The 14,590-nt window shown below is 33.7% G+C and overlaps 1 protein-coding gene across 2 annotated transcripts in view; it reads right to left on the reverse strand.

Annotated features, from left to right (window-relative positions):
- Positions 1-1,415: 1,415 nt before the first annotated feature.
- The window catches only part of LOC111507524 (antichymotrypsin-2), a 32,617-nt gene continuing 19,442 nt past the window's right edge, over positions 1,416-14,590 (reverse strand). For both annotated transcript variants that reach the window (XM_074185187.1, XM_074185186.1), the window contains one exon: positions 1,416-1,599. In XM_074185187.1, the coding sequence (XP_074041288.1) occupies positions 1,469-1,599 (131 nt within the window). In that variant the 3' untranslated portion in view covers positions 1,416-1,468. The remainder of the gene's footprint in view (positions 1,600-14,590) is intronic.

A 14,590-nucleotide genomic window follows, 5' to 3' on the forward strand; every position in this document is an offset into this window, starting at 1 on the left:
ACAAAATTGAAACAAGATATCTTTCGTACATTCTTATCAGTCGTCAAATGGATTTCGCTTAGAATAAAGTCATTCATCGAGTTTATGGCGTAGAAATAGGAAGAACGACCTTTTTCGAAAAAAGGTATTGAACCTAGCCATAGGAAATACTCAATGAAATTTGTAGAGGTTTCGTTCCCTCCAACACATGATAGGTTCACAAAAGAAAAACGTAGAAGAAGAAGTTTAGGTTGAGAATGAACGAAATCTCGACTTTCAATACCACCAATATACGAAGAATTTTGAAAAGATTTTCAAGGAACTAGGTATGAAGGTGGTTTTTAAAACAAGTCATACACTACAGTGCCTTTTGGGAAGTCCAAAAGACAAAGTCGAGAATTCGGAAAAGTCTAGAATTTACGAAATTGAATGGGACTGCAATGCAAAATATTATGGTCAAACAAAAAGATCTATTAAAGTAAGATATAAGGAACACATAGCACACTTAAAATATGGAAGACCTGAAAAATCAGCAGTCGCCCATCATATTTTGCAACAAAACCATTCCATAGAATTCAGTTCATTGAGATTAGTTAGACAAGTTAACAACAACATGCAAATAGATGATTATGAGAGTGTAGAAATAAGTAAACATAATGATATTATGAATAACGATGACGGACCAATACCAAATAGCATACTATATAGCTTGTTGAAATAATATTATTGGATTTACTGATTACTACATTACGAAACATTGTAAAAACAAAATTAGGCAATATTGTGAAATTAATTTTTTATATGGCTGAAAAATGTTTTATATATAGCTATGACATTTAAACATTACATTAAGACATATTGTAAAACAATAGATAAGGCAAATTGTAAAATAAATTTAGGTGTGGTATACCTGTATGTGTGGTATACCTGTATGGTTTACCTGTATGATATATCTGTATAGCATAAATAGCGTTAGCTTCGCGAAGTTTCCAGTTTAATCTTCCTCTTGAGGATGATCACTTGGTGATCGAAACACGTGTCGAGGTGTTAAAAATAACGATTTGGTGTTGGAAAAAAACTCCAGTAATATTCATTACTACACCAAAGGTTCCAAACAGTGCATCATAAGAATGTAATATATTTAATATTTTTTATTGTTCATTATTCATATGAAAACACATTTGTTCACAAAAAAAGTACGAAAAACATTGCTGGTGCTAACGCATGCACATAGAAAAATTTGTGATGCAAATGTTCATAATGGATGAACTCATAAGCAGTTCGTTCAAGCCTTCTTGTAAAAACCGACTTTGACACTGGTAATCTCAACATTCACTGCAAACTAGATGAATCTTTAAATTATTTTCACATGAAAAATGAACAAAGAACTTATCACATTCACCTGGTATATTTTCTAATTTTATTGAAACAAAATCCAAAGAAAACAAAATCTAATTCATGAATAAACTATAACAATGCCACATTTCGTCTACTCTGTGAACTTCCCTACAAAGAGAATTGTTCCAGATTGATTTTCTCTGATGAAAAATATAAACGGACGATCAGCTCTGAAAATCATCGCCGATGACGGATATAACGAAGTCGTGCGAACCGTGCCAACTGAAAAATAAAGGTTTCATTAAAAACATATTTAAGACTGGGACAGCTTAACAAAATCTCTGCATGATAATAATGCAAGTTGGCCATGTTGAAATTAAAAAAAAAACAGAGTTTCAAGATGGCGACAAAGATGGCGACCGGACAATACCTTGTTTGCTTGTATGTGAAACTCTGATTTGAATATTTTCAAATCAGACATCAAAAAGACCATGCAATTCTCAAACAATATACCACTCTGTTAAATAAAAAAAGGCGATTTTTCATTTTTCCCAAAACATTTTTATTCTTCCATCAATTTCTATTTTGTCCCTTTCAAAGTACTCCCCGTCAGATGCAATACACTTGTGCTGGCGTTTTTTCCAATCCTCGAAGCCGTTCTGTTATGCACTTTTTGGTATGTCCTTAAGCTCTATCAGCCATTTGATTTTTATCTCCTCAATCTTGGAAACAGGTAACGTATGGCTATATCACAGGTAGGTATGTAACAAAAGTTACATTTTCATTTCACATTTCTTAATAACAACGGAATCACATGGGCAACAAAATTTGGGAACAGAAGAAAGTCGTAGGGGGTCAAATCTGGTGAATACGGTGGATGCGTCATGATTACAGTTTTGTTTTTAAATAAAAAAAAAACAATGACGAGTGAGCAGGTGCATCATCATTTTTCCCCAATACCGGAAGTCTTCTTCGTATTGCTTCTCGCAAGCGGCGCATAACTCAAAGTTATTACTCCTTATGTACCATACGAACATGTGGCAAGAACACCTGATGCACTACGCTGCGGCATGCTTTTTTTTGTCTTGGCTCTTCTGGGCTCTTCCATTGGAGCGATTAGACTTTGGTTTTGATGTCATAACTATATACATATGATTGTTCACCAGTTATGACTCCTTTAAGCAAATCTGTATCGCCGTTGAAATCATTCAACAATTCCTGAGAGATGTCAAAATTCAGCAATTCTGGAACAAACTTTGCTGTCACACGATGTCAAAAATTTACTAAAAAAATTAATGGCATGAGCCAATCTATATGCCGACATCCTCAGCAACTTCTCTAATAGTGAGATCGACCATTCCCCATAACAACTTTCTTCACTTTCTCAACATTTTCATCGGTGGTTGATGTGCTTGTACGTCCAGGGCGAGCGACGTCATTCACATTTTCTCGATTTTCTTTAAAAAGTTTGTAGCACTTGTAAACATTTTTATTACTCATTGTAGCACTTGTAAACATTTTTATTACTCAGAGTATAATCACCGTTTGCCACCGTCAACATTTTGAATGTTTTTGAGCAACGTCTTAGTCAGGCGAATTCTGAAACAGCTCAATATCTGCAAGGTGTCTGGTCCTGATGAAATGCTCGTCATCGTACGTACGTACGTACGTCATGCGCAAATGAACTCGTACCAGTATTTTGCAGACTTTTCAACCTGTCTTATAAGACAGGAGTTTTTCCTGCTTGTTGGAAGTTTACTCGCGTTCAGCCTATTCCCAAAAAACGCAAGAAAAATCTTCCATCAATATGGCTTTCGGAAACGACTTATTTTGCTTTGCTGATGACAGCACACTTGTCTCGTCATTCCATTTGGATTCCAGGATATCGGCTACGGAGGCACATCTCCACCGGCAGTAGGTTGGATATCCTAATGAGGATCTAGAAGTGATTTCGAATTGGGGTGGAAGTAAACAGGTTCAATTCAATGCAACAAAAACCCAGGCATCGGTTTTCTCCAAGAAGAAAAATGTCTCCAAACCGAATATAATAATGACAATTTCGCTTTCTGTTTCGATGAGTTTGTTGGGGGTTAAAATGGACACCTATATGTCTTGGCACAATCATGTCGATGGAATTGCAGAGAACACTGTTCCGAACCAGGAAATTTTGATGCTTTATGAAGTTCAGATCAGACCTACTTTGGAGAATTGTTCTCATGTATGGAGCTCTGCCTCCAAACCTACCCTGAAGTTGCTGAATTCCATCCAGAAAAGTGCCACCCGCCTGATTGGAGACGCGAACATCACGTGCCACCTTGATAGCCTGGAACATCGAAGAAGGGTTAAAGATTTGCTCTCTTCTATAGATACTTTCACGGGAAGTGTTCAAGTGACTTGGCACATTTGATTCCACCAAGAGCCTTATTCCATTTTTTACATAATGTCTTCAATACATTCTTTTCGATAGCAGAAAATCGTCAAACTCGCAAAAATCGCTAACCGAATATACGTAGCTCGGGAAATTTTAACATTCATCTTATTTTTTGAACAGACCACTTATATCTGGTAATTGGGTACCAAATTTGGAATTTCGGCTAGTATTTCAGTTTCCATTAACAACACACAATAAATATCAATTCATGTCAAACGGTAAGCATTTTTACGTTTCCTACACCGTGAACGCTACTGGTTGCGTTGACGAGCTAGGAAATGTACTGCGCGCCAAGCTCTCCGTTTCCTAGACAGTGGGCGCAACAATGCGTGATTGATACTCAAAATGCCTGACACAGTGGGTCATAGTGGTAGTAGTAGGCAGTAGGTTTTTTCTAACAGTAATAAAAACAAGCTAGGTACTAATTTGTAATGTATAATATCAATTTAATGTGTCATATACATACAATCTGATAGTAGGTAACATTGTGTAATAGGTACTTAATAAACACCTATTTAGTAAATATGAATAAATACAGAAATATGTATACAGGTAGCACATTTTAAGTTTACTTCCATGACCGCTAGCATTTGGTTGATTGAGCTCAATATTTTTTCTTAATGATCTCATCTTCTTTGATCTTTTCTTTTTGTTTCTTAAAACTTCCAACCTTGAAGGTCTACCTAGCCGTATTGCTCTAGTGCCAGCATGTAAACTTCTATTTGCCGGCGTGCAATAGAAGTAGGTTGGACTTTTATCTTTCTCGTTCTTTTAAAATTACAAATGCTTGTGCAACATTTTCCTAAATCCCTATAAAAAAAGAAATATCGACTCCAGTATCTAAAGCTACTGTTGCTAACTCAACTCTGTCTTGAAAATTCAAATCAGGGGTGTGTAACAGATTCACACCATTGTTGTAAACTGCGCACAAATGTTTACAAAATTTGCCCCCTGCTCCATATGGACAATCAGATTGTTCTGTTTGAATGTGTACAGTGTTCAAACATATGTTCGTCTAATGATGACTTAACAGTATATTCAAAGTCGTTTACTTTAGTAGCAGTTAATTTGGTACATTATTTGCAAACTTCTTAGCAAATAAATGAATATGGTATGTGAATTGCAGCGTGCAAAAAAACGCGCGAAATAATAAGGCACGTGGCGTTGCACCCACTGTCTACGGAACAGAGTGTTTGGCACTCAGTACATTTCCTAGTTCGTTAGCGCAACAAGTAGTGTTCACGGTGTAGGGAACGTAAAAATGCGAACGCTAACCAGCTGGTTAACGTTAGTTCCACTGAATTTCACTAGTTCGGACTTCCATTGGCTACTATATAAAATGATTTGAAATCCCTGAAACAACTAAAAAAGAAGAATTGAAAATGAATAGCTGAAAATAACAATTATATTAACCAAAATAAACCTGAAATGAAATAATAGTGAAATAAAATACAAGTAAAAATAGAACAATTGAATAAATAAAAATGAAGAAATGAAAAAAGGAAAATAAATCATCACCCGAAGACGATTGTAGATACAATCGAAACATCGTGAACTAACGTGACTTGGAATCTCTCCATTTTTTATTTTTATTTTCCTTTTTTCATTTCTTTTTTTTTACTTATTCGATTGTTCTATTTTTACTTGTATTTTATTTCACTAATATTTCATTTCAGGTTTATTTTGGTTAATATAATTGTTATTTTCAGCTATTCATTTTCAATTCTTTTTTTTTCAGTTGTTTCAGGGATTTCAAATCATTTTATATAGTAGACAATAGAAGTCCGAACTAGTGAAATTCATCATGAAACATTGTCAATCACCTTCAAACAAACGTTTAGTTCCACTCATCGAATCAAACGATATTCTGAACGCGGGATCAATTCATATACATCCAAGTTGTTAGTTAATTCAATCCCAACCATAGGAATGTCATATAACTTGAGAAGGGGTTTATAAGGAGAGATTTGTTTTTTTGATCAATATGTTTTTGCTTTCAACTGAAAATTTCCCAATGAAGTGTGTTTTTTGGATACGTTATAATGGATTTTCATCGGATAGTACCGATCAGTTCTATCATAAGTTAATCTTCACAAATTGAACGTCTGACAAAAATCAGCATAGGAAAAATACACATACCTGTTGCTAACTACAAAAACATTTTGACACAAAAATGTACTCGATTCACTTCCCGCAATAGTGAATCTCTACATTTTTATGTTTCGGGACAAAAAATACACAAACAAAATTGTATTTTGAAGGTTTTGAAAACGGAAAAGGAATTTTTATCCGAAACGTCAGCCGTATCAAAGGACGTGAGTATCAAAAATTTCTGAGCGAAATTTTCAAATCAGGTAGCACAAGTTACTAACAGATTGAACTTCTCAAACTTTTATACAGCGCAGTAAATTTTCGGGGTGAACTTTCAGTTTGCTCTTTTATCGCAGTTGAGCAGATTTTCTGTTGAATCATATTCATTTATTATGTGGAAGGTAAGAAAACCAAAGAATAACATTTAATTCCGTATTCCATATTCGTATTCCGTATTCCGTATATACATATATATATATATATATATATATATATATATATATATATATATATATATATATATATATATATATATATATATATATATATATATACAGGCAGATTCACGGTGGATGGCACATTAGACGTTTCTGGTGAACCAGACAACGGATCACTTTGAAAATTTAATGGAGGGCATATTCGGACATTCTCTAGCCAACTAAAATATTTTCGACAATGCGGTGTTGCCGCTTCTATCAGAAAGCAGTAGCAACTTTGATTTTTCAAATGGAACACTCTGTATATAACATTATTTTTGGAATCTCCAACAATTGCCCGACAACTTTTCTTGATATTTTCCTATACCTATCTGTTACCGTTTTCGAAATAAAAATTAATTTCAATTTTTTTCTTCGAAAATCATGACTTCTACGAAATTTGGTTTGGAGTTAGGTGATACTTGGACACTTCCCACACGTCAGCCTAATCTCCGTTACTTCAATACAGGGTGGTAAAAAAATACAGTTTTTTCGTTTGCTTGAAAAAGTTGCTGAAATTTGATTATTTTAAATGGAACACCCTGTATATCATTGGAAATTCGGAAAGCTGCTAAAATTTGCTTTCTTTCTATGTATATCATACCTATACCTAACTAGTCAAGTTTCGGACTTATGAACATTTATTTGTGAAAATGTCCCTTCAGAATGGTATTTCCATTCGGTATTTGGTAAGCAGGCCATGATTACTATTTGACTATCTGAATTCGTATAAATTTCTTGAGGTTCATTGGCGGTAGATTCGGATACATTTCATTGAACTTTCTACATGTTCTGCTGATAATTTTGTCACACATTCCAAAAATAATAAACAAATTCATAAGAACTTCGTTTGAATAGTTTTGTTCCATCGTTTTGAAGGTATTTGCAACTTCTGAAGTGACGAAAATGTCGATATTATTAGGAGAATGTCACAACGCTACTGTCAAATAGTAATCATGGCCTGCTTACCAAATACCGAATGGAAATACCATTCTGAAGGGACATTTTCACAAATAAATGTTCATAAGTCCGAAACTTGACTAGTTAGGTATAGGTATGATATACATAGAAAGAAAGCAAATTTCAGCAGCTTTTCGAATTTTCAATAATATACAGGGTGTTCCATTTAAAATAATCAAATTTCAGCAACTTTTTCAAGCAAACGAAAAAACTGTATTTTTTACCACCCTGTATTGAAGTAACGGAGATTAGGCTGACGTGTGGGAAGTGTCCAAGTATCACCTAACTCCAAACCAAATTTCGATATCATAGTACTTCTTAACTAAAAGATATCGGCAATTTTAGAAGTCATGATTTTCTAAGAAAAAAATTGAAATTAATTTTTATTTCGAAAACGGTAACAGATAGGTATAGGAAAATATCAAGAAAAGTTGTCGGGCAATTGTTGGAGATTCCAAAAATAATATTATATACAGAGTGTTCCATTTGAAAAATCAAAGTTGCTACTGCTTTCTAATAGAAGCGGCAACACCGCATTGTCGAAAATATTTTAGTTGGCTAGAGAATGTCCGAATATGCCCTCCATTAAATTTTCAAAGTGATCCGTTGTCTGGTTCACCAGAAACGTCTAATGTGCCATCCACCGTGAATCTGCCTGTATATATATATATATATATATATATATATATATATATATATATATATATATATATATATATATTTATATATATATATATATATATATATATATATATATATATATATATATATATATATATATATATATATGTATATACGGAATACGGAATACGAATATGGAATACGAAATTAAACGTTATTCTTTGGTTTTCTTACCTTCCACATAATAAATGAATATGATTCAACAGAAAATCTGCTCAACTGCGATAAAAGAGCAAACTGAAAGTTCACCCCGAAAATTTACTGATTCATGATTTATTTGATTCAACATATTTTATATTTGAAGACAAATTTTATAAACAAATATTGGGCACACCTATGGGTTCCACCATTTCATCAATTTTATCTAGTTTTGTTTTAGATCAGCTTATTGATGGATGTATTCAAAAAATATTTTTCCGTATTCCATTCATAAAACGTTTTGTAGATGATTTGATCCTGACCATACCTGCAGATCGAAAAGAAGAAATTTTGAACGTATTTCATTCATATGATTTCAATATCCAATTCACTATTGAAGAGGAAATAAACAACTCTATTCTTTTCCTCGTTGTGAAGTTATTGAGATCAGAACAAAATATTATCATCACTGAATGGTACAGAAAAAGAAAACCAACATCAAGTGATAGATTTATTAATTACCATTCCTATCATTCAAATAAAATGAAAATCAATTTAATAAAATCATTAAAAAACAGAATCATCAAAATTACCCATCCCGATTCACGAAACCAAATTTTATCTAATTTCAGTAAAATTCTGATCCAAAATTCTTATCCTAAATCTTTAGTAAACAGAATTTTATTTTGTGAAAGAACAAACTTTCAAAATAATATTGAAGAAGTTGAACATAACAACGTTATACCTTCATTCATATATAAATCGCTCCCATATATTCAAGAATTGACACCAAAATTAATTAATATATTCCGAAATAATAACCTCAAAATATCTAAAACAAATGTCACTACTATATCTGAATTATACAGTAAACTAAAAGTTCCAATTTCAAATAAACAAAAATCCAATTTAGTATACAAAGTTTCTTGTATGGATTGTTCTAAAACATATATAGGACAAACATCTAGACCTCTAAGTAGTCGCATCATTTCCCATAAGAGCGACTGTAGACGAAATGTTAATTATTGTGCATTAACAGAACATGTTAATTCGGAGGATCATGAAATTAATTTTGAAAAACCAAATATTTTAGATAGAGAAACCAATACAACTAAAAGAATATTTTTGGAAATGGTACATATTAATAACGAAGAACATTCAATGAATAAACGAACTGATATTGACAGTATCAGCAAAATTTACACCTACTGAAATATGATAAAGAAAATAAAAGATCTAGTAATTCGACTATCATTCAGAATTTTCCCACTTGACATTGTCAGCCAAAAAATTTTATCAACTGTCATTATTTAATATTTGTCTATCTGTTTTTGAACCTTTTTATATTTTATTCTCACGTTAGTAAGTTCTCCATATTTATATATTTATTACAAGATATATAATCTTATTATTGTAGTTGTATGTATATATATATATATATATATATATATATATATATATATATATATATATATATATATATATATATAAAATCTAGAAAGGTTAATGCAGTCAAGCTGCTGGAAAATAATTCCATGAAAATCAAAAAATAAATAGATAAGTACTCTTTGATCATTCCCATATTAATTCCAATTTAAGAGCCACCGGTATACAGCTGTTTCAGCCTATTGGGCATCGTCAGTACCGGGCAGGCGGTCCTCGATTGAAGACAAAATGAGAAAAAACCAAGAAAGTACTTGATGAAAATAGCTGCGTAAACGCAAGCGAAACATAAGTAGAACCACCTATTGGTGTGACACCCAAGTCAACTTGCCAAGTTTGGGTATATAATCTTATTATTGTAGTTGTCCTGACGAAGGTGTGAAGTATGCCGAAAGCTTGACATATAACAAAGAGTTTTCTTTGTAACAGCCCAGCTATTGACTGCAAACTCACGAATTAAACCGATTCATATATATATATATATATATATATATATATATATATATATATATATATATATATATATATATATATATATATATATCATCAACCTCTATTTTGTCCCCTCCAGAGTAGCCCCCGTCAGATATAATACACTCGTGCCAGTGTTTTTTACAATCCTTGGAGCAGTTCTGATATGCATTTTTTATTTTCCTTGAGCTCGCACAGCTATTTGGTTTTTATCTCTCCAATCATCGCAAAATGCTTCCTTCAATCTTGGGAACAGGAAAAAGTCGCCTTGGGGCAAATTATGTGAGTGGTGGTTGAGGCATGATAACGCTGTTGTTTCTGGCCGAAAAAATAAGAACAAACAATGACGAGTGAGCAGCTTCATTATCGTGATCCAAAAATCATTGACCATACGACCATGTGGCAAGAACTCCTGATCTATTACGCCACGATAATCTAAGGAAACAGTGAGCAAAAGTTTGACATTTGAACAAGCTTGGCGTGCTTCTCTTGGTCTTGGCTTTCCTGGACTCTTTCATTGGGACGATTGGACTTTGGTTTCGATGTCATAACCATATACCCATAATTCGTCACCAGTTATGACCCTTTCGAGCAAATCTGGATGGCCTTTGACGGCATTCAACAATTCCTGAGCCATGCTCATGCGACGGTGTTTTGGTACGAATTCAGCAATTGCGGAATAAACTTTGCTGCCACACGCTGCATGCCCAAAATATCCGAAAAAATTACAAGGCATGAGCCAACCGGTATGCAAAATCCTCAACAATTTTTATACTAGTGATTCCACAATTCTCCATAACAATTTTCTTCACTTTTTCAACATTTTCATCGGTTGCTAGGACGTCCAGGGTGAGCGTTGTCATGTAATACCTAGCGAAAGCTATGTATGGTAATATACATTCTAACTTCGGGAAGAGACGTATTGCTTCAATTTAGAATTTTTTAAACGCCGGATATATCTCTCATACAATGTTAAACCATGGTCAGATGGAGAGTGTTTATATAAACACTATTCATCGGCGTGTTTTGAAAAGATGCACAGTCAGGTGTTACTGTTACTGTTGATAGTCTTAGCAAAATTTACACGTACCTACTGAAATATGATAAAGAATATAAAAGATCTAGTAATTCGAGTATCATTCAGAATTTTCCCACTTGACATTGTCAGCCAAAATTTTTATCAACTGTCATTATTTAATGTTTTTCTATCTGTTTTTGAACCATTTTATATTTTATTCTTACGTTAGTAAGTTCTCCATATTTATATATTTTTTACAAGATATATAATCTTATTATTGTAGTTGTCCTGACGAAGGTGTGAAATATACCGAAAGCTTGACATATAACAAAGAGTTTTTTTTGTAACAGCCCAGCTATTGACTGCAACCTCACGAATCAAACCGATTTATAGTTAATCCAGTCACTAATTATTCTGTTATATATATATATATATATATATATATATATATATATATATATATATATATATATATATATATATATATATAATTATAATTGTAAAACCGTTTTGGATTTACTACAGTCAGTCATATCATTCTTCAATCAATTTTTTTTGATAGCAGAAAATTGCCGAACAGACAAAACACTTTCATGCCTCTCACCAACAAACTGAACATGCTGAACAGCTGAAACTGTATCTTTGAGACTGTGTACCAATATACAAGAATTGGAAACTCGCTAATCAAATATACGTAGCCCACGAAATTTGAACATTCACCTTGTTTTTTAAACATACCTCATACTCCAGGCAGAGGCATTGCCAACTTGAGATTAAAATTTTTACGGTATAAAATTCACTGAAGACGTAATGTGAAAAGCTCATTGTACATAAGTTGTCAAAACTAACACTAAATCGCACTGACACTTCGAGAGACTAAGTTGAAGATGTGAATCGGACGTCATTTTGCTTGGTGGCTCCGATAGCGTAATTGGTTTGTATGCCTGTCTAGAGAAAAGGTGAGCTGAATTCGAATCTAGATCGGGTCACAAATTTTCAATACAGTTCTTCATTCATATGTCAAAGACGTTAATTTCTTTTGTTTTAAAAATACTGTTCAGATGTTTATGCCGAAACTTTAGTTGACTATACTAATAAATTGTGGGACGATATTCTGATGAATCAAAAATAGGCAAATGCTTTTGGCTGTTAGAAAATGTGGAAAAGCCCAAAAACTGAAATCCACGCGATGGAAGTCGCAGTCAACAGCTATACAAAATATTTCTAACTATTGGGTAAATCATTTATGAACAGTTTATTTTCTCATTTGAATTTCGGAAGTGCATGATTTCATTTTCATTTTTCCAGAAAGTTGTATCAGAATAAAACTATTCATTTTAATTTATTGAAATACTTCGCCCATTTGGATATTATTTAAAAATTTCGCAACAATTCACACATTCAAAATAGGCTATGAAAGATGTAATTGAGATAATGATGATGATACAGGTTAGATTTCAAAAATGAACCATTGTTCCAATGTTTTCAACTTCCTCGACTCCTAAACTGTGAAAGGCTTTCTCTCAATACGAGTTTGTAACACCTGGACTGAAAGGTCGCGAGCTAAAGAAAAAAAAAGCGTTTTTTTTGTTAGAAATTCGCTTTATTCATCAACGAATTTCTTACTGGTGCCAAATCTGCCAAAAATGATATCATGCATGCCATAGTTTTCATTGATTTGTGACACTGTGCATTGTCTTGATGAAGCAGCACTTTCTCTTTCTTCAAATAGAATCGTTTTTCCGCAATGTCGGCTTTCAAACAATCCAATAACGCTATAAAATATTCACTGTTGAGGGTATTTTCGTTTTCAAGATAGTTGGTGAATATTACACCACGCACATCTCAAAATACCGAGGCCATAATCTTTCCAGCCGATTGTTGTGCTTTCGGGCGCTTTGGACGAGGTTCATCAGTTGCTCTCCACTCAGATAACGATCGTTTAGATTCGGGAGTGAAGTTATGGATCCATGTTCCATCCATTGTTACATATCGACGCATAAATTCTGGTTTGTTATGTTAAAACATTGCCAAACACTGCTCTTGTTTTTGGTCAACACTTCGCTCGCGCGGCACCCACTTTGAACAAAGTTTTCTCATAGTCAAAAAATCAAATATGGAACCAACACGTTCTTTCAATATTTTTACAATGTTAGCTAATTCACGCAACTTCACTTCTCACATTCAAAACGATTTTGTAAATTTTTTCATATTTCCTGGTGTTACTGCCTCATTTGGACTACGACCACGTTTGAAGTCAGCAAACCAACGTTTAATTGTTATTTCAGATTTTGAACAACGGTTTGAAATTTGGCATCCTGCCTTCCGAGAAAGTTCTTGAGGATATCGTTGCTAGTGTTGAACGTTCGATTCAATATATGCCTGATTCCTCGAAGGGACTAGTTCGAGAAAAGTTCAGGAATCAAATATCCAAGAACAAGAAAACAGATAAACGGAAGCATTCAATAAACACCAATAAAAACCAAAAGAAACTTATCAAATGATTGAGAGACGAGGACGTTTTTTATTTGAAAGCCGACAAAGGTAACAATTCGGATAATTCGGACTACTACGAAAGGGTCAATACTCTCATTACTAACGGACCGTATGTGGAATTGTCCAGGAACCCGTTACCAAAGATGATTGCCGAAGTGAAAGACGTCCTCAAGACATGCGACAACATACTTACCCCTCAACAGAAACGGAGGTTACAAGTTTCCAACCCAACGGTGTCGAAACTATATTGCCTTCCAAAAATCCACAAACCGGGAAAATCCATACGCCCCATCGTGTCAGCTATTGGAGCTCCTTCCTACCAAATAGCAAAGTGGCTCACTAAGGAATTTGAAATCTTGTTTATTGCGGAACCAGGTTTCAGTATAAAAAATTCTCTAGAGTTCATACAACGAACAAAAAACATTGTCCTGCAAGAAGGTGAGATTTTGGTTTCTTTTGATGTTAGCTCCTTATTTCCTATCGTCCCAATTCCACAGACCTGGCAATACCTCAGGGAATTACTAGAGAAAAATAATTTCACTAATAACGAAATCGATGAATTCGTGTCTCTTATTAATTTGTGTATGAAACAAAATCGGTTCCAGGTAGAAGGTTGCTTTTATGAACAACAGGAAGGAACGGCCATGGGAAACTCCTTGTCCCTCTACCTGGCAGACCTGTTGATGAGCAGATTCGAAATGGAAACCAAAGAAAAGTCGAAGTATTTTCCTAGGATTTGGCTAAGGTATGTGGATGATATTTTCGCGGTATTCGATACCAAAAAATCGAATATTGAGGACTTTGTTTCCATTTCAAATAATAAAATTCACGTATAAGTTAGAAAATAAGGAACAACTACCATTTCTTGACGTTTTGGTAATGGGGAGTTAATATGGAGGGTAAGAATACGATATATTTAGAAAAGAAACAAGCACGTAGAGGTATATTCTTGACAGTTCACATCACTGTGGACAGCACAAACGTGCTGGGTTGAATTTTTTAGTGCATCATCTTTTGACTTTCCCTCTAACACATGATAAGTTTGAAAAAAAAAGGCGTACAATACAG

Source organism: Leptinotarsa decemlineata, unplaced genomic scaffold (genome assembly GCF_025532065.1).
Source record: "Leptinotarsa decemlineata unplaced genomic scaffold, Ldec_3_MD MMD2_tig00026363_RagTag_RagTag, whole genome shotgun sequence".
NCBI lineage: Eukaryota > Metazoa > Arthropoda > Insecta > Coleoptera > Chrysomelidae > Leptinotarsa > Leptinotarsa decemlineata.